The 25,010-nt window shown below is 45.7% G+C and overlaps 1 protein-coding gene across 1 annotated transcript; it reads left to right on the top strand.

Moving 5' to 3' along the window:
- Window positions 1–1,948: 1,948 nt before the first annotated feature.
- On the top strand, window positions 1,949–24,956 carry asap2b (ArfGAP with SH3 domain, ankyrin repeat and PH domain 2b). Its single transcript, XM_037086845.1, has 28 exons — window positions 1,949–2,399; window positions 7,737–7,809; window positions 9,309–9,454; window positions 9,577–9,651; window positions 10,005–10,054; window positions 10,482–10,611; window positions 10,711–10,796; window positions 11,676–11,751; window positions 11,892–11,978; window positions 12,408–12,511; window positions 12,726–12,795; window positions 13,729–13,816; window positions 13,909–13,957; window positions 14,034–14,200; window positions 14,776–14,909; window positions 19,038–19,132; window positions 19,208–19,397; window positions 19,669–19,754; window positions 20,066–20,181; window positions 20,945–21,012; window positions 21,335–21,442; window positions 21,520–21,754; window positions 21,990–22,088; window positions 22,832–23,108; window positions 23,208–23,266; window positions 23,396–23,460; window positions 23,556–23,675; window positions 23,857–24,956. The coding sequence occupies exons 1-28, from the start codon at window positions 2,274–2,276 to the stop codon at window positions 23,929–23,931; spliced, it is 3,054 nt and encodes a 1,017-aa protein (XP_036942740.1). The 5' UTR covers window positions 1,949–2,273; the 3' UTR covers window positions 23,932–24,956.
- Window positions 24,957–25,010: the final 54 nt, after the last annotated feature.

Below are 25,010 nucleotides of genomic sequence, written 5' to 3'. Positions count from 1 at the left end.
ATGCCCTCTGGGAAAAATGGAGCACTTATATTACAAGAAGAGGTGATAATCAACCTTAATACTACGTATATCCTGGTTTTAAGAACGACTATGACCATACTGCTGTAATGTTTGTGACATATGACCTACTCGCAACCCATGGTTCCCCCATGTTATGTTCACGAGTGTTCATATGTAGGTGTGCATTGGTATATGAATATGTAGTTGTTTACTTAGTCATATGGTTGTAAGTGAACGGGTGCACTCGAGATAACACGTGTTTAGACGTACAGTATATGTGCATATGCTTTGCTTTTTCTTTCTCTTTCTGATGTCTCTTTTGTGTTTATAGGGGCACAACTAGGCAAGCATTTGTACTACTTAGCCACATCTTGTTGTAGCCATACCTAATTCTGTCCATTATACGGATGCTACCTATGTTTTGTGTAAAAAAACGTGAAAAAATAAAGTTTAAAGAACACAGTGAAACTCACCCAGACGTGACCTTTGACCTCCCTGTCGTGCACCAGGCTACATGTATTAGCCAGAGTATTCATGTCCTGTCATGTGTTTAATGAAGCTGCTCCAGGATCAGTAGAATCCAGTGTCTCATGTGAGCTGGACTTTGTATTTAAAGAGTCTGATGGAACATTGACTTTGATCCGACTTGTTCATCATGATGATGGCCTGTTTGTGACAGCAGCACATATTTAGATATGACACAGTTTTCTCTCTCTTCTCTTCTTATTGATTGTCATGTGATGTTTTGGTTATTTGACAGCTTGGTTCTATCTGCTGACTGTATTTACTGTTCAAACTTTTACAAGCTGCTGCTCAGAAAACCTTATTGAATCACTTCCATGGTGGTGCAGAGGTTCTCTACAGTCTCACTCCAGTTCTCTATAAGTCATCCAGAATACTTCATGTATACATAAATACATGTCAAACTCACATCACATCTCATCAGGAAGTTTGAATGTGATCAAACTGCTGCTCCATTACAGATTTCTGACCTGAGCTGATCTGAAGCTCAGTACATGTCAGTTAGCACCACCTGGTGGACAGGTAGTGTAACTACACCTGTGATCAGTGACGTCTCTGACACTGACAGCAATCCTATTAAGATTTTACAGAATATGATGTATTGCTGTACCCACCCTCTGTAGTAGCCACGTTTTGGACTGAGCAGCTGGACAAAAATCTTGTGCATGTCTGTGTTGTACACTAATAACTTAAACAAAAGTAACATTTAAAAAACAACAATTTTTTTTAGTATAAAAACAAAATTAAAAATCAGCATTTAAAAAAGTTATCATAAAACATTATCTTAGCATTAAGAAAATATAATTGGTATCTTAAGAAATTAAGCTGATATCTATCCACTCTTTGTCTTCACTTATTCGGGGTCAGGTCACAAAAGCAGCAGACTCCGTAGGGTATTCAGGACATCATATAATTCCTCCAGCAGGTTCTGGTTCTGTCCCAGTTGGCTCCCAGAAGGCATCCTGATCAAATCCCCGGACCACCTCAACAGATTCTTTCCAAATTCTGAACACTTCCAGGAGCTCAAACTTGAGTAAATGTACTCAGATTTCTGTAAACTGTTTATTGTGTACTTTTAACTTTTTACAGTCAAACTTATATATTTTTACTTTAGTAAATGTACTTATTTACATTACATTCAGGGCCAAACTATGAGTACTTTAACATTTTTACTTATATCTAATATAATTTTACTTGAGTAAATGAGTTACATTACATCCAGAGAGCCACTCTGTGTGCTTTTATACTTCTTCCACGACTCAGGGCAAGTGCCTTGAAATTGTACTTGATTACAGTAATCATGTAAAAGTACTTAGTTACTCTGCAGCACCGCTGAGGAAACCTGTTGGCCGGTGTTTAATTTTGAAAGGCAAACACTTCCTGTGTGGTCCCTGGAAACCGCAGCAGAGTGAGAGCTCTGTCCGCCCCGCCTCTCTGTGTCCCCGCCCTGCTCAGGTGGAGTCAGCAGCGCGAGGACGGAGGAATGTGACGGGCTGGGCACGCGCTCCGGGCCTCAGCTGTGCGGGACGAATAATGGAGTAAAAGCCGAGAACTTGTGCGGGAGTTCAACGCAGATCTGATCCGACACTTGGCGATGAGCAGCAGCCAGAGCCGCGCGCAGGACACGATCTCTGGAGGCTCTTTGTGACGCCTGACCGTCAGTCCAGGTGTGGCCGCTGTACCTGCGGCCGCTCGGTGCGCGTTACTCGGGTTTCTGTGCGTGAGGACGGCCGCTGCGTTCGGAGCTCAACATGCCGGAGCTCATCAGCGTGACGGAGTTCGTCGCGGAGACAAATGAGGACTACAAAGCGCCAACAACCTCCAACTTCACCACCCGGATGCCTCACTGCAGGAACACGGTGGCTGCTCTGGAGGAGGTACACACACACATGCACACGCACACACACACACACACACACACACACACACACACACACACACACACACACACACACTTTAACTATATGGTTGTGTTTAATGATTAATGTCACACAGAAACTCTTAATAAAAAGTGAACACTACAAGATGAAGCTGATGTTTCTGTCTGAGTGTGTTCAGGTCTCAGTGTGTTCAGGTCTGAGTGTGTTCAGGTCTCAGTGTGTTCAGGTCTGAGTGTGTTCAGGTCTGAGTGTGTTCAGGTCTCAGTGTGTTCAGGTCTCAGTGTGTTCAGGTCTGAGTGTGTTCAGGTCTCAGTGTGTTCAGGTCTCAGTGTGTTCAGGTCTGAGTGTGTTCAGGTCTCAGTGTGTTCAGGTCTCAGTGTGTTCAGGTCTGAGTGTGTTCAGGTCTCAGTGTGTTCAGGTCTCAGTCTGCTGGCTGGAGTCTAAGTGTGTCTCAGCTCTTCACACTTGGAGCTGCAGCAGCTGAGGCTGTTAGTGAGAGGAAAGAGGAACAGAGAGCAGAACTTCCTCCTGGTGAAACAGTGAAACATGTTGAAAGAGTTCAGAGCTGCTGCTGCTGTTTCACAACACAGTGATGATGCTGCATGTTCAGGAACCGGACTGATACCAGGAACCAGCAGCAGAAGGTCAAAGGTCGCCTGCTGAGGAGCTGCAGAGTCCAGTTCTAATCACAGACGGGACCGACTGAGGCAGCTGAGTACTGTTACTGTAGTAGTGTAGTACTACTGTTACTGTAGTAGTGTAGTACTGCTGTTACTGTAGTAGTGTAGTACTGCTGTTACTGTAGTAGTGTAGTACTGCTGTTACTGTAGTAGTGTAGTACTGCTGTTACTGTAGTAGTGTAGTACTGCTGTTACTGTAGTAGTGTAGTACTGCTGTTACTGTTAAGGTGGAACGCTACTAAAGCTTAGTTGAATACAAATGTGGATAATTTGTTGTTTTGTCATTAGTGAAAAACAATATTGACCTTGAAGTTGAAAAAGGAGCCTCATGTAAGAAACAATACTAAAATCAAAAGCTGGAAAAGTGACGTGAGATCTGGTGTGGATAGTTGTTGCTGGAAGACAGTAGTTCCACCTGAACTGTCCTCCAGGTTACGTCTCATCCTGAGATCGACTCTTCTCCACTGGCAGGACGGCGGCGAGCGGAACAAGCTACTGCTAACATGAGCTGTTCAAAAACTTTCTTTTTAGTGACTCTGTGTACACAAACAATGTTGTCAGTGCTGGTGTTGATGTGTAGAGACCCTGGTGATGCTACCAGCACAGTTTCATGTTGTGTCCAGACTTCTTACTGTTTTAAATATGGAGATTTTGATGCTATCGAAAAAGTGCCTGTAGCACTCCCATTGAAAATGAGTTTGACCTGAAAACGAAAATACAGTAAATCTTAAAAGTGCCTCTTTCATTGAATTATGCTTTTACACGAAGGTTTGACTCGTATACATTCACATAAAAAGCAGAGGGTTTTTTTTTTTGCCTTTTCTGGCTTTATTGACAGGACAGCTGAAGAGTGTGACAGGAAACAGGGTGAGAGAGAAGGAGTGACACGCAGCAAATGGACCCGGGTCGGGAGTCGAGCCCGGGTCCGCTGCAGAGCCTCGGCACATGGGTCAGGCGCTACCAACCGAGCTAAGTGGCGCCCCACAACCAGATATTTTTAACGAGAAATCGAGGCAAATTTCAACCAAATTTGTGGCAATAAGTCTGGACATTGTGCATAATAAGACCACTGGGACCAACCAGAACCATGAGACCATGATGTTGTTGGGCTAGTTCGGGCTCTGATGTTCTGGCTGCTGCGTTGAAGAGAAAACCTCCGGTCAGGTCCAAAAGGTGTATTAAGATATTATTTATCATCACATTATAACAAGTCTTGTATATATTACAGCGTTTCTGCCTATTCATCATTATTACACAAAGTACAATAATTTCACACTGGATCAGAACATTTAATAATCAGAGCCGAACTGTGATTGGAGCTCTGGGCAGCGTGTTGTTTCTTCCTCCTGTTGCATGCTGGGATGTCCCGCCCTGCAGACCCGAGGCGATGACAGAGCCTCACCCATCTGATCGAGTCCCAACAAGTCCCGTCTCACCCGTCTCCCCCCCGAGGCCTCCGGTAGTCTCTAATGGATCCTTCATCTGCACACTACCTCCCTCCTCCACCTCCTCCACCTCTTCTTCTCTTCTTCTCCTCTTCTTATCTTCCTCTCTTCTTCTTCTCTTCTTCTGCCTGTTCAGGGTTTAAGCTCTGCTCTTCTTGTCCCAACACGTCTGAAGTCAAACCTGAGAAGACTTAAAGCTGTAACGAGTTTCTTAATGAGTGTAAACACACGAGACCTCAAGTCGTCACAATGTTCGCATTCTGAGAAATCTTTATTTCTAATATCAATTTAATGTTTCGGCCATGAAACGTCCCAGAAGACGTAATATTTCAGTCACGTATGTGACAGCAAAACTGGATATTTTGACAAGATGTCACAAAGTTTTTCAGGCTGTTTGTGGCGACAAAACTGGATATTTTTGTGTAAGATTTGGAGAATATTTCCAGCCACGTTTGTGCCATTAAAATTGTATATTTTTGTATTTTTTTTACTGCTTGTGGCAACAAAACCTGATATTTTTAACAAGATGTCGGGGATATTTTGACGAGACATTTGGACATTTTCCAGACGTGACAAACCGGATGTGTTTGATGTGATCACAGGTCTGATGCTGAGTTTCTGTGGAGCACTTTGACATTTACATTTATTTATATTATCAGTTTATTGTTTATTGTTTAGTTTATTTTTAGTTCATTCCATAAAACTTCCCAGACGACTGTAGCTCAGCGGGTAAAGCAGGTCGTCTAGTGATCAGAAGGTCGCTGGCTCAAATCCCGGCTCCGGGCAGGGCTGAGCTGCATGTTGAAGTGTCCTTGAGCAAGACACCGAACCCCATGTTGCTCATCAGTGAGCCCTGCGATGAACTGGCGACTTGCCCTCGCCCTGAGACAGCAACACCCCGCGAAAGGGATAAGCAGCTATGCAATAACATGACATGACAACTTCCAAGAGGAGGTGAATCGTAATAATTGATGGTGATGATGAGAAGTTGTCCCGTCTTCTTACAGCGTTGTCATGGTGACAACATGTCACTGTTTGAATGATCATCAGCAGACAGTCGCCTGAGGCTCCACGTGTCCTCTCCGTGAAGTCGTCCCTTCATTCTTTTGTTCATTAAGCGTCAGCGACTTCCTCTTCTTCTATATCAGCTGTTCATTTTGTCAGCAGTGTCGCTGCCTCTGACCTTTGACCTTTTTCTGTAGTCATACTGATGCAGACAACTTCATTAATCCCTCCAGAGGACAGCTCGTCTGACCCCACACACTGAAACATACAGTAGCATGTGGACACAAAAAGGAAATATAACATATAGACATAAAATACAATAAAATGGATTCCAGTGGAATAAAGTAATCTATGATAAACAGAAGATAAATAGTTGATTAATAAACTATTTAAATCTCGATCTGATCCGTGAACAGTTGGGTGTGTTCAGGTCCGAGGAGGCCCACATGTTCAGATCCCTCTCTGTGGTTCTGATTGGCTGAGTCCAGTAACAGCTGGTTTGTCGCTGTCTTTTGTTCTCTGTGAGTGTCAGTCGGACAGTAACAGAGTCACTGACAAGTCACAAACCCGCCTGTCATTAAAAACACTCTGAGCTGAGGAACATTAACGTGAGCTGTTTAAAACATGTCGGCCTCAGAGAAAAGATGCAGCTGATAAAAGAAGTAATAAATGATGCAGACATGATGAACATGGTCACAGTTCTATAAAGAGCAGCAGCAATGAGCAGGTATATCTAAGAGAGTCTGAATCTATTGTTGACTGGCCTGAAGAGGAAGACGCTCAGAAGTCTAAAAGTGTCTGTGAGGTTTCTCACGGTGACCGATGAGGTTTCAGAGGTTCCTCGGAGGTGTTCATGTGGAGCTTCCTCACTGCTAACCAGCTAGCTCCGGCCCGTCCAAGTCCAAAACATCCCTGGTGCTCCAAGCTCCCACTAGCTGCATGGCTAATTGAGCTAACTAGCTAACGCCAGCTACAGTTGGCAGTGCTTAGCTCACTCTGCTTTGAATATGAATTAAAGTGGCCAGTTTTTACAGATTGCACCTTTTAAACAAGTAACTGAACACCAGCCGGACGTCCAGTTGTTGCTTCCTGAAGAAGAAGTTCAGTGATGTCTCTCTGTGCTGGTGTCATTGTTCTCGTTCTCTCTTTACCCTCTGAGTCGTTGGATCCACATCACTGCTGCTTTAAAAGTCTCACTGTGTTCACATTAGATATCAGATGTTACAGTGTTATTATTTTGCTGCATCACCGGCAGGTAAACAGCATATTCTGAATAAAGCCTCATTCTCAATGTTGAAGGAACTTTACAGTTTATCTCTGTTTTATTTTCACAGTGTAGTTTTAGCTGCTGCTGCATTAACATTTAAAATACAACTTTAATAAAAAGTCAAGTGAACTCAGATGTTTTTCAAAGAACTAAAGACTGACTGGAAGTAAGGAAATAAATCTGAACACTAATATGTGAGTGTGTAAAAAAGACTAATAATTTTAGACTCCATGTTTCTACTCAAAGACAGAAAGAAGTTCATGTAGAACATTTGCTGAATGAACAAGAAGGTCCAAATAATGCAGAATGAGTCAGAGACAGAGTCTCACAGAGTTTATAAAGTGTCTCCAACTCAACAACTCACTAAACTGACACATTTGTTAAGGGAGTCTGGGGACTTTCTCCACGGGGACAAAGAAGTCGCCTATATTGTTCCTGTTTAGTGTCTTTGTAACATGTGACATGTTTAGATCAATAACATGTTTCTTCTTTCATAAATGGAGTGTAAATGGTGAAATCAGTGTAAACAGTGTGTTCAAACAGCTGATCAATGTTGGCAGGTAAGACTTTAGCACTTTAGACACAGAAGCAGACAGGCTGGTACAGACATGCTGCCACAAACTGACACTTTTTACAAGGAGACAAACAACTTCAGCTGAAACATTTAATGCTGAATTTACAACAAGGACACAATGAGTCAGAATCTGTCAGAGACACAGTTTCACTATGTTATAAAGTTTGTTTTAACTCAACAACTCTTAAAATCACCACATTTGTTAATGGAGTCTGGTCTGGTCAGCTGTGGTGACCACCTCTCAAAGGGCCACCTGGTGATCAGACCACCAGGTCTGAACAGGGTCTACAGAGGTCCAACACAGCTTTGGTTCCGACTCTGGTTCTCCTGTCTCTCCGTCCTCACTGTGTTTGTCCTCCTCAGGTTCTGGACGTGGACAGATCAGTTCTGTACAAGATGAAGAAGTCTGTGAAGTCCATCAACACGTCCGGTCTGGGTGAGTGATGCAGTTTCACGTCTGTCGGTCCAAAATTACTAACGAGTCTCACCACATCACCTCGAGCTGCTTCTCACTTCCTGTCTGCTGAGAAACCAACAAACAGACATTATTAGATCTTCTGTTACAGATTTGTTACAGATCTCAGTTCCTCTGTCTGCGTGTGTGTGTGTGTGTGTGAGTTTGTTCTATTTAAGTCACAATGACAACAGAAACAAACCAAATGACACTTTGTATAATATTTTCTTAAACACACTGTCAAGAATGTTTTGTTCAGAAATATTTTAGCACCCAGATTGTACTTTAATCTGTTATTTTACAGTATTTAAATATTTTACCAAATTAAAATACAGTTTTATAATCTTACATGTCTTGTTTCATAAAATCAATGAAAAACAACAATACTGTAAAAAACAGTAAATATAAATAATTTTAAAAGCAGATTCAGTAATTTAGCTTTAATTAGAGTCTTTATTGTTTAATTGAGACTTTAAAAAATGAAATTATTGTCAATATAAACAACAAACATAAAAGAAAAACATTCCAGCAATTGAAAATAGATAATTAAAAAATCATTTTTAGCATCAATTTTACATGGAATTATTTGTATTAAATGAAAGATATTTACAGGTGTAAAAACAATGAATGGATGTATTATTTGGAAATATTTGTGAATCCATGATACATTTACAAAATGATTTTTATGTGGAAAAAACAGTTATAGATTATATTTACATATGTTTCATGTTATTTTACATTCAGCATGTAAATTCTGTCATTTATGTTATTTTATTGATATTTTTCGTGCATTTCAAAGATTTTCTTTTTTTTTTTTTTACAGTTCAGTTTCATCAGAAATGCAACCAAACTTTATTCACATCCTCTACATGTGGTCGAGCTTGTGCATGCTAACACTGTTAGCTTAGCATTCAGTGAAGACTTCATGTTGATAAAGGTGTAAATCTGGTCTCAGGTCAGGTTGTGATATGTTCTCTCCTGCAGGGAGGAGAGGATGAGTCGGGTTGATGTTTGGGTGAATTGTTCCTTTAACTCTGGAAGAGATAAAGACTTAGTTAATGTGAGGTCATTAAAAGTGTCCTGGAACGATGTGTGGGGAACCCAGCCGCTGGTGCGTTCAGTCGGCCTGTGTTCAGACAGGTGGAGTCTCACCTGCAAGCATTCCTGTCATACCGCAGTCCTGTCCCAGCATGCCGAGGGAGAGACGGCCCGACTCAGAGAGGAAGAGAGACTGAACCAAACTGAAGCGTCTCGTGTGTCACTGAGGAAGCTTCACATCTGCAGAGAAACATCTGCTTTAAACTGAGACACACAGATTTAATTCTGCAACGCTTTTAAAACAAAAGTTTCTCAGGTCTTCAAAATAAAAGCATTGAATATTAAACAAACTGGACAGAAAAGAGGCAACAACAATAATAATAACGATGATGATGATGATGATGATGACAATAATAATAACAATAGTGTCCCGTGTGCTTCAGCTCATGTGGAGAACGAGGAGCAGTACATCCAGGCCCTGGAGAAATTCGGAGACAACTGTGTGAGCCGCGAGGACGCCGCCGTCGGCTCCGCCTTCCTCAAGTTCGCCGTTTTCACCAAAGAGCTGACGGCGCTCTTCAAGAACCTGGTGAGGAGTTGACGCCACGACTAGGACAAACATTTGGAGACAAAGTTTAACTGAACCGGTCTGGGCTCACTGGACCTGTGCAGGTTCTGGTGTCTGACCTCATGTTCACTTCCTGTTTGCAGATGCAGAACATGAACAACATCATCACGTTCCCGCTGGACAGTCTGCTGAAGGGAGACCTGAAGGGAGTCAAAGGGGTTTGTGTTCACTGCTTCTAACAGTCCTCAGTCATGTTTCTTTTATTGTACTTTATAAGAGTAGAGCATGATGGGAGTTGTAGTCCCAAACTCAGGACAAGCCACCATCTGAAAAGTAGATAGAAAGAATGAAATCAAACTCTCCTCCGTGTTTCCTCTCACACCTTATCGACCTGAAGTGTTTCCTCACTGACTCACAGGTCAGAGTCCTCTCTCTGTGTGTGTGTGTGTGTGTGTGTGTGTGTGTGTGTGTGTGTGTGTGTGTGTGTGTGTGTGTGTGTGTGTGAGTGAGTCAGTGCTGTGATGTGATGTGATTGGTCGGAGATCATCATGTGACGTCTCCTCCTCCTTAGGATCTGAAGAAGCCGTTCGACAAAGCCTGGAAGGATTACGAGACCAAGCTGTGAGAACACGCCCACACTGACATGCTGCTGTTTGAATCAGCAGATCTGATGCTAAGCTAACAGTTTCTTATGTTGGTTTCTTTTATTCTTATTGAACGTTTCTGTGGAGCCGTTCTGCAGCATGTTGTTCTCCACATACACAACAAACCCTTTATATGAATTAACATGTATCTGATTATATTGTATATGAGAACATAATATTAATTGTATTGATTATAGTGAAGGAAACTAAAGCTGCAGACAGATGTGACCTCTTGTGTAAAAGTACCTTGAAGTTGTACAGCACAGTACTAACTGTACAGTACTAGAGTAAATGTACTTAGTTACTCTGCAGCAGTGTTCCCTCGGCTCAGTAACGATCTTACTCACATTCGATCAAGTGAACTTTGTAAACTGAACCCTGGACTCGACCTTTGACCTCTGCAGAGCGAAGATCGAGAAGGAGAAGCGGGAACACGCCAAGCAGCACGGGATGATTCGCACCGAGTTCAGCGGTGGCGAGATCGCCGAGGAGATGGAGAAGGAGCGGCAACTGTTCCAGCTGCAGATGTGCGAGGTGAGTCTCCGCCAGGTGAACTCTGGGAAATCCAGCAGGAAGTAAACGTCAGCTCGAGTCTGAACTGTGAGTTAGTGACGTGACGTTCTGTCTCTGCAGTATCTCCTCAAAGTGAATGAGATCAAAACCAAGAAAGGCGTCGACTTCCTGCAGAACCTCATCAAGTTTTTCCACGCTCAGTGCAAGTAGGTCCAAAACCCATCAGCCGGGAAGATCCAGAACTCCTCAGAGACCTTTAATTACACTGAAGACTGTGATTCTGTAATGATTCAGCAAACAAAGAAAGAACTCCATAAATACATTAATACGACACCTAATAATATCGATGAATTTATAAGATGTGACATAAATGAATATTTCTGTTCTGCTTCTGTATTTATTTACCTTTTTTAAATCTATCGTTTTGCTTTCAGGTTTACTAATTCATTGTTACGTGTTCCATAGTTACATGAGTACGAGGGGCTGAAACTGCTGAAATCAAAAACAAATAAAGAATTTATTCAGCACATGAATCGATATGCCAGAAAACAAAACAGATATTTTTAAAGAATGAAGCTTTTTAATTTATAAAATGTGAAACTGATCATTCTGATTTTATCTGCCTCAGTATGAATTCCCCTTTTTATTCGTCTCTCATGTGATCCGTATTTTGTTCTTTACTTCATTTTCAAATCGATGTGTGAGCGAGGTGTGTGTAGTTGGTTCATGCACTCACAGAAACAGATACATACATGAAATAAAATACAGAAATAAGATAACCTGGAGGACATAAACAGGAACAGTACAGGGAAGATAAATGAGTCAGAAAAAAGGGAAGAACAATTTAACCAGGTTCATGAGTTTACATCATTTTAATTAATGCAGTGTCGGCGTTATTTCATCGTCATGTGAAACATTTTTCTTTCTGTTTTTTCTTAACGTTTAATTTCCCTCAACAACCACGAGGACAGAATAATGTGGAGATAACCGATCACACATTTATAGATCTGCTCTTTGTATGAATTTGATCATTAAGCTTAATTATTGATGGAAATATTTGGTCTGTCTTTTTTCTGTCTGTTCAGTTTCTTCCAGGACGGGCTGAAGGCCGTGGAGAGCCTCAAACCCTCCGTGGAGCAGCTGGCCACAGACTTGACCTCAGTGAGTCGCATGTCTGATGTTTGAGAAGCAAGAAGATAAAATTAAAAAGATTAAAGAGCCTCGACTCGTCCTTCAGAACAGTTCTCAGGAGAACGCTCTTCGTCTGATTCCACTAATGTCTCTTCTTCTGTGGTGTTCAGATTAAACAGACTCAGGATGGAGAGAGGAAACAGCTGACTCAGCTCCGAGACGTCCTGAAGACGTCGCTGCAGTCGGAAAACAAAGAGGTCAGAAGTGATTTTACTCTCACTGCGACTACCAGGGAGGTTCACACCTGAGTGGATGGGTGGATGGATGGGTGGATGGGTGGATGGACGGGTGGATGGGTGGATGGGTGGATGGACGGGTGGATGGGTGGATGGACGGGTGGATGGATGGTTGGTTGTGTCAGTGGTTGGTTGGTTGGTTGTAAACATCTAAGGTATTGTTAACGTGACGGAGGCATCAGGATGTAATGATGTAGTTTCTTTGATGAGTGAAAGAAACAGGACACAACATGTGAAATAATGAAACACAGCAGGTGGAAGTGACATCGTAACGTGGAAGAGATGTGTGGATAGAGGGAAGCGACGTCTCTGAACACTCGCGGGTCAGGGGAACTTATTTCTGACGCACCGTCACTGTGGAGGTTAACGCTGTCTCCTGATTGGTCACAGGACACTCAGGCCAAACAGAACGCAGGTTACAGCCTCCATCAGCTGCAGGGCAACAAGGCTCACGGCACCGAGCGCTCCGGAGTCCTCTACAAGAAGAGCGAGGGGTGAGTGAACTCAGTGCCCCATGATGCAACAGGAGCATCACTTCCTGTACAGCGATGTTCACACTGCTGCTGTGTTGTTAAGTGAGATTCCTGCCTTGGATCTGTTTGATTATAGTTTTTCTTTAGTGTTGTGTGTGATCAGTAGTGATTGATTGATTTGTATAGTTTAACAGGATCAATAACGTGTTATCAATAACTCGTGTCTTGTCCTCAGACTGAGGAAAGTGTGGCAGAAGAGGAAGTGCTCAGTGAGGAACGGATTCCTGACCATCTGCCATGGCACGGTAAGACCACGCCCTCTCCTCCTATTGGTCCACCTGCATGAGAAGCTCCACCCCCCTGCCTGCATGTCCATCAGCCAATTAAAAGCCTCCTTCTGGGTTTTACTTTTCATTTCAACTGGGGAAACAAAATCTCATAGTTTTTTTTTTTTTTAATTTAGTTTCTTATTATTTTCCTTCTTTCTTTTATTTTGAAGTTTGTACATGAAGAGTCAAACGGCCAATCAGGACAGAGCATGCAGAAGAGGAAGAGAAAGAGGAGGAGAAGGAAGAGCATAAGGAAAAGGATGACAGAGAGAAGGGTGGGAACAGGAGGGGGGCGTCTGTTGTTTATGTGGTCCGGTCATCAGAACTGAGACCCTGTTCAGACCCGGTCTCTGGTCCGATCAGAGTTCCACAGTACAGGAAGCAGCCGACAGCCGATCACTCAGATCACAGTCACGTTCACTGATAACAGATACAGTAAACAGTAACCGGCTTCTTCTTCCACCAAACTCCATCAAAAAATGTCTCAATTTAGTGAGTTGTTGAGTTCGTGTAAATTCAGCAAGATAGATAGATAGATAGATAGATAGATACTTTATTGATCCCGGAGGAAATTCAAGCGTTCAAGAGTTCACCACAATTCTGAGAGTTGTATCATGAGGAGAAACTTTGACAAACTTTGTCAAACGGTTGCGGCAAATTCTGAATCATTGTCTCCTTCTTGTAGATTCAGCATTAAATCAGAACATGAAGCTGTTTGTCAGTTTTTTGCAGCCGGTCTAAAGTGTGTTTGTCACTCAGGCAGGTGTGAGTCAGGTGTGAACAGGGTCTGATGAGATAACATGTAACTCTTGGTGGCATCAGAGAAGTCAGACCGCGGACACATCAGAGCATCTCGTTGTTCATGGGATGTTGAACACTCGCCCTTCTGCCCTGCGTCTTGTCTCTCAGGCTAACAGACCTCCAGCCAAGCTCAACCTGCTCACCTGCCAGGTGAAGAGGAATCCAGACGAGAAGAAGAGCTTCGACCTGTTCTCACGTACGCTGCCGACGCTCACCTGTCACAGTAACACGTATCATCGTGTCGTCCTGTCCTCTGTTGTCTCACTTCCTGTCCGTTTCCTCCCTCAGACGACCGCACGTATCACTTCCAAGCCGAAGACGAGGCCGAGTGTCAGATGTAAGTCGCAGAAGCTTTGACCCCGCTGACCTATGACCTCTGTGTGACTGTGTGACCTGATGTCTTCTGTCTCCAGCTGGATGTCGGTGCTGCAGAACAGTAAAGAGGAGGCGCTGAACAAAGCGTTCAAAGGCGACCAGGACGAAGGAGAGAACAACATCGTGCAGGAGCTGACCAAGGCCATCGTAGGAGAGGTGAAGAGGATGAGCGGCAACGACGGCTGCTGCGACTGTGGAGCCACCGGTCAGTAACCAAGACTACTGCAGTACTACTACAATACTACTGCAGCACTACTACCATACTACTGCAGCACTACTACAATACTACTACAATACTACTGCAGCACTACTACAATACTACTACAGTACTACTGCAGCACTACTGCAATACTACTGCAGTACTACTGCAGCACTACTACAATACTACTGCAGCACTACTACAATAATACTGTGAAATGTAGAGGAAGCAGCAGTGTGTCAGTGTGTCTGAGGTGAACTAACATTCCTGAGCCGTCAGCCAGTCAGACGAGTTTCTGCAGAAGAAGAAGCTGCTGCAGGAAGTGACGAGTTTGAGACGAGCTGACGTGTTTCAGGTCGTCTGGACTACAAATATGGAGTCAGAAGTCACTCTGATGAAGTGCTTAGTTACATCCCATCATCTGATAATGATCCGATTATATTCATATTATAACACAGTCATACTGTATACTGAGGACTTTGACTTTTGCAGTAACTGAAGTCAGTTAATACCTGAACAGAATCAGTCGGTCCAAACAGTCGTATCAGAACATTTAACCCACCTCCGTCTCGTCCCATCAGCTCCCACCTGGCTCTCCACTAACCTTGGGGTCCTGATCTGTATCGAGTGCTCAGGGATCCACAGGGAGATGGGGGTCCACTACTCCAGGATCCAGAGTCTGGACCTGGATGTTCTGGGAACTTCAGAGCTGCTGGTGAGTCCACTTCACTGTCTGCTGAGGGGTGATGGAAATCTGAGCATCCACACAGAAAATGAATGAAGGTGTTATTGGTGCAAAAGGTTTGAGCACCTGTAACAGTGGAATTTGTTGTTGTGTACAGTGATTGTGTTTGTGTATCAGTAAATGTGTGGTCACATACTTGTATGAGTTGTGTAATTTTTTTCCTCTCCACAAATACAACACAACACTTAGACATTCACAAATTCTTAATTACAGGTGCACAAATCCTATTTTACAAGTCACAGATTAAAAAACTGACACATTCACATTTTTGCTCCATCCGTCCATCTTCTACCGCTTTATCCATTACCGGGTCGCGGGGGCAGCTGTCTGAGCAGGGACACCCAAACTTCCCTCACTCCGGACACTTCCTCCAGCTCTTCTGGGAGGATCCCAAGGCGTTCCCAGGCCAGCTGGGCGACATAGTCGCTCCAGCGTGTCCTGGGTCTTTCCCGGGGTCTCCTCCCAGTGGGACATGCCAGGAAAACCTCCCGTGGAAGGCGTCCCGGGGGCATCCGAAACAGATGCCCGAGCCACCTCAACTGGCTCCTCTCGATGTGGAGGAGCAGCGGCTCTACTCCAAGCTCCTCCCGGGTGACAGAGCTCCTCACCCTATCTCTAAGGGAGCGCCCTGCCACCCTGCGGAGGAAACTCATTTCAGCCGCTTGTATCCGGGATCTTATTCTTTCGGTCATGACCCAAAGTTCATGACCATAGGTGAGGGTAGGAACGTAGATTGACCGGTAAATCGAGAGCTTCGCCTTTCGACTCAGCTCTCTCTTCACCACGACAGACCGGTATAACGACCGCATTACTGCGGCCGCCGCACCGATCCGCCTGTCAATCTCACGCTCCATCGTTCCCTCACTCGTGAACAAGACCCCAAACAAAACAACAAAACTCCTCCACCTGAGGCAGTAGCTCTCCCCCAACCCGGAGGGGACAAGCCACCTTTTTCCGGTCGAGAACAATGGCCTCAGATTTGGAGGTGCTGATTCTCATCCCAGCTGCTTCACACTCGGCTGCAAACCGCCCCAGGACATGCTGGAGGTCCCGGCTCGAAGGAGCCAACAAGACCACATCATCCGCGAAAAGCAGAGATGAAATCCTGTGGCTCCCAAACCAGATCCATTCCGGCCCGTGGCTGCGCCTAGAAATTCTGTCCATGAAAGTAATGAACAGAACCGGTGACAAAGGGCAGCCCTGCCGGAGTCCAACATGTACCGGGAACAGGTCTGACTTACTGCCGGCAATGCGAACCAGACTCCTGCTCCGCTCGTACAGGGACCGTACGGCCCTTAACAGGGGGCCTCCGACCCCGTACTCCCGGAGCACCTCCCACAGAATGCCACGAGGGACACGGTCGAATGCCTTCTCCAAGTCCACAAAACACATGTGGACTGGTTGGGCAAACTCCCATGAACCCTCGAGCACCCTGCGGAGGGTATGGAGCTGGTCCAGTGTTCCGCGGCCCGGACGAAAACCGCATGGTTCCTCCTGGATCTGAGGTTCGACTATCGGCCGAATTCTCCTCTCCAGTACCCTGGAATAGACTTTCCCAGGGAGGCTGAGGAGTGTGATCCCCCGATAGTTGGAGCACACCCTCTGGTCCCCCTTTTTAAATAGGGGGACCACCACCCCGGTCTGCCAGTCCAGAGGCACTGTCCCCGACTGCCATGCAATGCTGCAGAGACGTGTCAACCAAGACAGCCCTACAACATCCAGAGACTTGAGGTACTCAGGGCGGATCTCATCCACCCCCGCTGCTCTGCCACCGAGGAGCTTCCCAACTACCTCAGTGACTTCGGCTTGGGTGATGAATGAGTCAACCTCCGAGTCCCCAGCCTCTGCTTCCTCTATGGAAGACATGTCAGCGGGATTGAGGAGATCCTCGAAGTATTCCTTCCACCGCCCGACAATATCCCCAGTCGAGGTCAACAGCTCCCCACCTCCACTGTAAACAGTGTTGGTGGAGAACTGCTTCCCCCTCCTGAGGCGCCAGATGGTTTGCCAGAATTTCTTCGAGGCTGACTGATAGTCCTCCTCCATGGCCTCTCCGAACTTTTCCCAGACCCGAGTTTTTGCTTCCGCGACTGCCCGCGCCGCCGCCCGCCTGGCCTGCCGGTACCCGTCAGCTGCTTCAGGAGTCCCCCGGGCCAACCAGGCTCGGTAGGACTCCTTCTTCAGCTTGACAGCATCCCTTACTTCCAGCGTACACCACCGGGTTCGGGGATTGCCGCCACGACAGGCACCGGAGACCCTACGGCCACAGCTCCGGACAGCCACGTCAACAATAGAAGTGGAGAACATGGTCCATTCAGACTCAATGTCCCCAGCCTCCCTCGGGATCAGGTCCAAGCTCTCCCGGAGGTGGGAGTTAAAGACCTCTTTGACAGAGGGTTCTGCCAGACGTTCCCAGCAGACCCTCACAATACGTTTGGGTCTGCCAGGTCTGTCCAGCTTCCTCCCCTGCCAACGGATCCGACTCACCACCAGGTGGTGATCAGTTGACAGCTCAGCCCCTCTCTTCACCCGAGTGTCCAAGACATACGGCCGGAGGCCAGATGACACGACCACAAAGTCAATCATTGACCTCCGGCCTAGGGTGTCCTGGTGCCATGTGCACATATGGACACCCTTATGCTTAAACATGGTGTTCGTTATGGACAAACTGTGACTAGCACAGAAGTCCAGTAACAGAACACCACTCTGATTCAGATCGGGGAGGCCGTTCCTCCCAATCACACCCCTCCAGGTAACACTGTCGTTGCCCACGTGAGCGTTGAAGTCCCCCAGAAGAACGACGGAGTCCCCGGTTGGTGCACTCTCCAGTACCCCTCCCAGGGACTCCAAGAAGGCCGGGTACTCTGCACTGCCGTTCGGCCCATAAGCCGAAACAACAGTGAGATACCTATCCCCGACCCGAATGCGCAGGGAAACGACCCTCTCGTTCACTGGGGCAAACCCCAACACATAGCGGCTGAGCCGAGGAGCTATAAGCAAGCCCACACCAGCTCGCCGCCTCTCACCGCGGGCAACTCCAGAATAGAAGAGAGTCCAGCCTCTCTCAAGGAGTTCGGTTCCAGAGCCCAGACTGTGCGTAGAGGAGAGCCCGACTATCTCTAGTCGGTACCGCTCAACTTCTCGCACCAGCTCAGGCTCTTTCCCCCCCAGTGAGGTGACATTCCATGTCTCCATGGCTAGAGTCACCATCCGGGGATTGGGTCGCCGGGGCCCCCGCCCACGACCGCCACCCAGATCCCACTGCACCCGCCCCCTCTGAACCCTCCCGTGAGTGGTGAGCCCACAGGAGGGCGGGCCCACGTCGCTCCTTCGGGCTGCGCCACCAGGCGCTCGCCTGCGAGCCCCAACCCCAGGCCTGGCTCCAGGGTGGGGCCCCGGTAACGCCAATCCGGGCGACGTAAACTTCCTTGATCTTGGTTCTGTCATCAGGGGCATTTGAACCGATCTTAGTCTGACCTGTCACCTAGGACCTGTTTGCCTTGGCAGACCCTACCAGGGGCATTAAGCCCCGGACAACATAGCTCCTAGGATCATTCAGGTGCTCAAACTCCTCCACCACGATAAGGTGCCGGTTCAAATTACTTGTTGTAATTTGTTTGGTGCAAAACATATTTGAGCACCTGTAAAAGACAATCTGAAGTTATGGACAAAATTTGAATATGTGCAAATCTGAATGTGAACTTGTGCAATAAATCTTCAATGTATGTAAAATAATTTAGTACACAACTCATAGAGTATGTGAGCACACATTTACTGATACACAAACACAATCACTGTACACAACTACAAATTCCTGTTACAGGTGCTCAAACCTTTTGCACCAATAATAAGAATTTCTTATTATTATATGATTTTATTAAGAATTCATAAGAATTCTGCTGTCATCAGTGAAGTTCTGGTGTTTGCCCACTGAAATATTTGGATAATGGAGTAAAAGTATAAAGTAGAAGAACCTCAAACTTGTACATTTTGCAGGTATAATGTTTTAGATGTTGTAACTTTCATCACATTGTGTAAAATATTTGAACTCATTAAATGTCGTTTAGTTTTAACATTACGACTGATGTTGTGTTTAAGTTGGCGAAGAACGTGGGAAATGCCAGCTTCAACGAGATCATGGAGGCAGACCTGTCGGCGCAGGACGTCACCAAACCGGATCCGACCAGCGACATGTGAGTGACGTGGACACTGAAACGGTCTGAACTGTGACGGCAGGTGGAACTCTGACCGTGTCTGTTATCCTGCAGGCAGATGAGGAAGGATTACATCACAGCCAAGTACACGGAGAAGCGCTTCGCTCGGCGGCTTTGTGCCGACGCCGCGTCCAGACTGCAGGGTCTGTACGAGGCTGTCAGGAACAGAGACATCCTGTCCCTGATCCAGGTCTACGCTGAGGGGGTGGACCTGATGGAGGCCAGCTCACAGCCCAACGAACACGTAAGACTACAACGAGGGACCATCTTCACATTGTGGGGGTCTAAGATAATAAAGTTAGGCAGAGTCACAGAAATAAGCTCCGCCCACATCTGCCTCTGCCTGTGAGAGAAGAACAGATGAAGATGAAAATATTTGACTCAGACTCACAAACTGTCTCAGTAGGTTTAAAGATGGCGGCAGCAGTGAGGTCGTCGGGTGCTGTGTGTGATGGTGTTTGCCCTGGCTCCATCTGTGCGGGTGGTGTTTGAAGGTGTGTGTGTGTTTCTGTCAGGAACCAGGAGAGACGGTGCTCCACCTGGCGGTCCGCATGGGCGACAGAAACTCCCTCCACATTGTGGACTTCCTGGCCCAGAACAGGTCTGAAGGGCAGAGACATTACTGTGTTGAAGTGAAGCGACTGCTGGACGAGCTGAGCGACACGAATGTGACAGAATCTGAATCTTTTACCAACAAAACGACAGAAAAAAACTTTAAGGAACAAAAGTTAAAGCAAATTTAGGCTGAGTAGGATAAGCTAAACGATGCTAGGCTAAGCTAAGTCCAGACAGTCAATCAACATTAATACATTATATTAAATTCATATAAATATATATGAATTAATGAATGAATAAATAAAGATGGAGATTTGTGGCTGTGTGTGTGTGTGTGTGTGTGTGTGTGTGTTGCAGTGGTAACCTGGACAAGCAGACGGCCAGAGGAAGCACAGCGCTGCATTACTGCTGTCTGACGGACAACAGCGAGTGTCTCAAGCTGCTGCTGAGAGGAAAAGCTTCAGTGTCCATCAGTGAGAACACAAACACAATAAACTCTCGTGTCACGTTGAACATCACATCACATGAGAATGAAGCCGAGTTGGCAGCCTCAGCTCACAGTAAGCTGAAGGCTCCAAACAGACGTCATGCTAACATGATACGATTCTGAATATTAGCAAATTAAATTTGCAATATGTCATGTCATGTCATTATCCATAACCGCTTATCCCTTTCCATGGGGTCATGGGGTGTTGCTGCTGGAGCCAATCCCAGCCTTGTCTCAGGGCGAGGGCAGGGTACTCCCTGGACAAGTCGCCAGCTCATCGCAGGGCCTCACTGATGAGCAATGGGGGGTTCAGTATCTTGCTCAAAGACACTTCGACATGCAGCTCAGCCCTGCCCTGAGCCGGGATTTGAATTAGCGACCTTTCGATCACTAGTCGACCTGCTCTACCCGCTGAGCTACAGCCACCCCAAATTTGCAATATGTCATTTCTAACACTTGAATTAACACAAGTAATCAGCAGAATGTGAAGAAACATCAGTGGTGACATTGTGTCAGAGTCGTCTTTGTTCTGCTTGCAGAGATTTAAAGTTAGCATGCTAACTTTAACATGCTACCACTTCAGATTCAAACCAAAACATAACGTTAGTACTTTTGTTTCTTCACGTTTCCTTGATGATTGTAGTTTATTGTTTGAAACTGTCACCTGTTGCACCTTCAGCAGATGAACAGTTCAGTTCCTGGTGTGACGACAGAGCGACACAAACCTGAACTCTCGTTTGTCTCCGCAGCAAACGAAGCCGGAGAGATGCCGCTGGACATCGCCAAACGTCTCCGACACACTCAGTGTGAAGAGCTGGTGAGACGTTACACAGCAGTGAATAAATGACACAAAATGAAACTTTTCTTAATAAAATGACAGAAAAACTAGGTCCAGACACACTGAGTTACATAAACCAACATTAATACATTGTGGTAAATTCACATAAATGTGAGTTTAGTTTTATTCTGAAATCCCAGAATTCATTCACTTATTGAGGTTTTTGTGACTAAATCATAATTTAAAGGTTTAAAACTGTTTTCATGCCTTTGATTTTTAATTTATACATTTATTTTATTCCTGTGTGCTTGTCCCTGATTATTTTCCTGTTTATTTTGTTTATATATTTGCTTTTTTTCAGCTGACTCAGGCTCAGACAGGGAAGTTTAACGTCCACGTTCATGTTGAGTACGAGTGGCGTCTGCAGAACGAGGACCTGGATGAAAGCGAGGACGAGATGGAGGACAAGGTCAGCTGGTGTTGTGTGAAACAGCTGACAGACGTTGGGAGGTGATGATTCGTTGACACGTGTCTCGTTTCCCGCAGCCCATCCCTAACCGCCGCGAGGAGCGTCCGGTCAGCTGCTTCGTGCCGGGCAGCGGCCCAATGCAGCCCAACCTGGCGGCGTTGGCCCGGGACGCCGCGGGCCTGGTGCGGGACAGACAGCGGCCTCAGGTGCCCAGTATGATGATCAGCAATGAGACCTACGGCACCATGCTGGACCTCAACCTGCCGCCACCGGGACCAACGCCACCGCTGCCGCCCAGAGCGCCTCACAGAGGTCAGAGGCTGCGACGTTAGCTCAACTCTTGTGTTCTCACCTGCAGTCCGTCAGTCGCCCAGCGTTCAGTCTGACCGACTGAAATGATTATTATTCAATCTAAAGTGTATTTTTCGTTTGTGGGTTTTGGGGGCGGGGCTTTTATTTGAGGCTGCATCCTGCTTTACTGTCTATCTTCCACTCAAATCAAAAAGTGAGGATGAGAACATGTTTGTTTGTGACCCTGTGGTATCAGGACCCGGTAAACCTGGTGGCATAGAAACAGTGGGAAGACAGCGGTCGTCCTCGGACCCCCACAACCCTCTGACCCCTGAGAGGAACTCGTCTGTGTATGGTGAGCGTCACTTCCTGTCACTTCCTGTCACTTCCTGTCACTTCTTGTCACTTCCTGCCACTTCCTGTCAGCTTCATCCTGATTAAAACAACAGAAAAGTGTTGCACAGAAAACGTTGACATGTTAAAGAGCCACCAGCTCCTGAAGAGGCTCAAACCTCTGACAGTAAAACTGACAGGAAAGGAAATTGAACCTTTTTACAATAAAATTACAGAAAAACTAATCTAATAACTAATAATGATCACAGAGAGAGGCTAATCTAAACTAAGCTACATCAAACTTAAATCTTGTTTCACTCAGATAAATGGAGTTCACCCACAGAAAGATAAGGTCAAGCTAAGCTAAATTAAAGTAAACCACTCTTGACCCGAATTAATGACACAACATTGAAGCTCTTTGTATTTTACATTTGTATATTTCCAGTAACTACTGATGATTATTAGCTTCAGTCATTATAATGTAGTTTTACATCAGAGTTCTGTATTTTCACAGTAAAATCTGGTTTCTGTAGAAACAATACATTTTTATGATTTGCATCTTTATTACTTATTTTAACAATTAGCCAGTAAGTTACTGTAAAATTACAGTAAATATTTTCGGAGAGTCTGAGAGTTTCAGCAGGAAAATTATCTGATTTAACTTTTATATTCTGATTTTGTGAGAAACATTTTGTTTCCTGAAGTCAGATTTGAGTTTTGAATCACACGTTTGTGGTTTGTGGTTCCTGTGTCGTCCTCTTCCAGTGCTCCCAGCAGCTCCTCCTCCTCCAGTCAACAAGAGGTCCAGCATGTTGGATACCAAGCCCGTATCAGCCCGGAACACCCCCCTCCCTCCTCTCCCTCCCCCGCCAGCAGCTGGACTGCCCCCAGTGGCCCCAGTGCCTCCAGTCCCACCAGCACCCAGCATCCCACCACCACCCCACTTCAAAGCTCCGTCCCTCCCTCCGCCAGTCCCCAGTCACCAGACCAGCAGACCACCAGGACCACCGCCAGGACCCAAGTCCCCCAAATCTCCATCCGGGTATGTACTGGACTGAACCTGGCTGTCTGTACCGGTCTTTACTGGTTGTATATTAAACTGTTGTGCTGGAGGTTTTGACTTTATGTTGTCTGATTTCAGATCAGTGAAACGTCCTCCACAGAGACCTCCAGTCAGGACTGCATCTGTGGACAAACGAGGTGCACACACACACACACACACACACAAGTTAAAAGTTTTGCGTGGGATGAATTTTCACTCTTGACTTTCTTGATTGGACGCTGCCGGGTCAGAACATCTGACGATCACGTTGTTTGTTTTCTCTGCAGGGTTGAATCCCAAATCTCCACACAGTCCTTCACCTCCAGTGCCCAAACCCAGAAGCACCCACTCCGTAAGTCCTCCAACACACAGAGGTCAGAGGTCAACGACAGAACAGCTGCATGAATATGAATCAAAATCTGTGTGTGTGTGTGTGTGTGTGTGTAGAAGCAGAAGCCTAAGCGGGTGAAGGCGATCTACAACTGTTTAGCTGATAATCCAGACGAGCTGACGTTCAGCGAGGGGGAGGTGATCGTGGTGGAGGGGGAGGAGGACAGCGAGTGGTGGGTGAGTGACGGCAGCTCGTCTCACACAGGAAATACATCATCGCTTCCTTTCTTCTTCTTCTGTCCTCCAGTTTATGGAATAAAGTTGGACCGACTCGGGTGGCCGTTAGAGGGAGTGCAGTTTTTGATAGGCGGCGGTTGACGCTCAGTTTGGACTCAGCTGTTCTCTTCTTGCTTTTCAGGTCGGACACATTGAAGGCGAGCCGAGCCGACGAGGAGTGTTTCCTGTCACCTTCGTCCACTTCTTCACAGACTGACGGCGGGTGTGACCTTTGTACCGTCCACTTCCTGTTCAGAGACATCAAGATCAAATGATACAGACGAATCTCTTATTTGACATTCCCTCGCTCCTCGTCTTCCTCCAACATCTTGCAGGTCGTCCCAAAGCTTTAATTTTTGCTCTGAGGAGCCGCGATCGAGGAAACACAAGAGCAGCCTTCACAGAAGACGTCTTAAAGCTCCACCATGTTTCCTCTCTCCTCGCCTGGTGTCCTCGCTTAGACTCAGCTGTGAGAAGCAGACTCAGTTAAGAGGAGCGTGGACGTGATGTAAGAGACGTGGGATGTATCCAAAGACCCAACGTGATCTCGGCTGCACGTCGTTCCTCCTGACAGCTTCTCTGAGACTCGACTCGTGTCTTCAGTCCGAGTCCGGTTCAAACTCACAGAACTTTATTTTTAAATGATTTTAAAGAGAATTTGTTTGAGTCTTAAATTTGAATATTTTGCTGAAGGGAAACACAAACATCATGTGAAACATGCAAAGAAATCTTTACAAACAGTTCTTCCAGTTTTGTGTTTGTCTTGGTTCTGGTTCTGTTCAGTCACATGTTGCTGTTACATTCTGAGCTGTCCACATACTTTTGGTCATATTTGGTCATATTGTGTGTATGATATTGTGAGACAGTCGGGACTCAAACCTGTGACACTCTGATCTGTGTTTCTGAATGATTTCATGTTGATTATTTTAAGGTTTCAGCTGAAGGGAAGGGTTAAATATGAACACCATATTGATTAGATGTACTTTTTCTTTCTTAGTGTCAATTAAAAACACCTGAAATGATTCCTTCTAACGAACGTCTGCTTCTCCACTCTGACTCTTTATTTTTACACCACTTCTTCACGTTTCTGTCGTCTGACCTGCTTCTCTATTTATTTTCTCCATCCTTTTCATGGAGTCCAAAGCAACATCTCCAAATGTCACATTTTGTTCAACCAACAGTCTCAAAGTCAAAGAGATTCATTTGGGGAAACTTAATTAATTAAAAAATGTATTTCTGTCATACTTGTAGCAGCTTTACTTCTGTCAGTACAACTTAACAATCGTCGAGTTACGA

This window comes from Acanthopagrus latus, chromosome 22 (genome assembly GCF_904848185.1).
Source record: "Acanthopagrus latus isolate v.2019 chromosome 22, fAcaLat1.1, whole genome shotgun sequence".
In the NCBI taxonomy this organism is placed as follows: domain Eukaryota; kingdom Metazoa; phylum Chordata; class Actinopteri; order Spariformes; family Sparidae; genus Acanthopagrus; species Acanthopagrus latus.
This window is presented reverse-complemented; position numbering and strand designations above follow the sequence as displayed.

Bases quoted from the DNA above. Each gene is read 5' to 3' on its own strand.
- asap2b (XM_037086845.1), top strand. From the start codon at position 2,274: ATGCCGGAGCTCATCAGCGTGACGGAGTTCGTCGCGGAGACAAATGAG. The intron at 10,055-10,481 runs GTGAGAACACGC...TGACCTCTGCAG, and splicing joins AAGGATTACGAGACCAAGCT to AGCGAAGATCGAGAAGGAGA. The intron at 23,461-23,555 runs GTAAGTCCTCCA...GTGTGTGTGTAG, and splicing joins AACCCAGAAGCACCCACTCC to AAGCAGAAGCCTAAGCGGGT.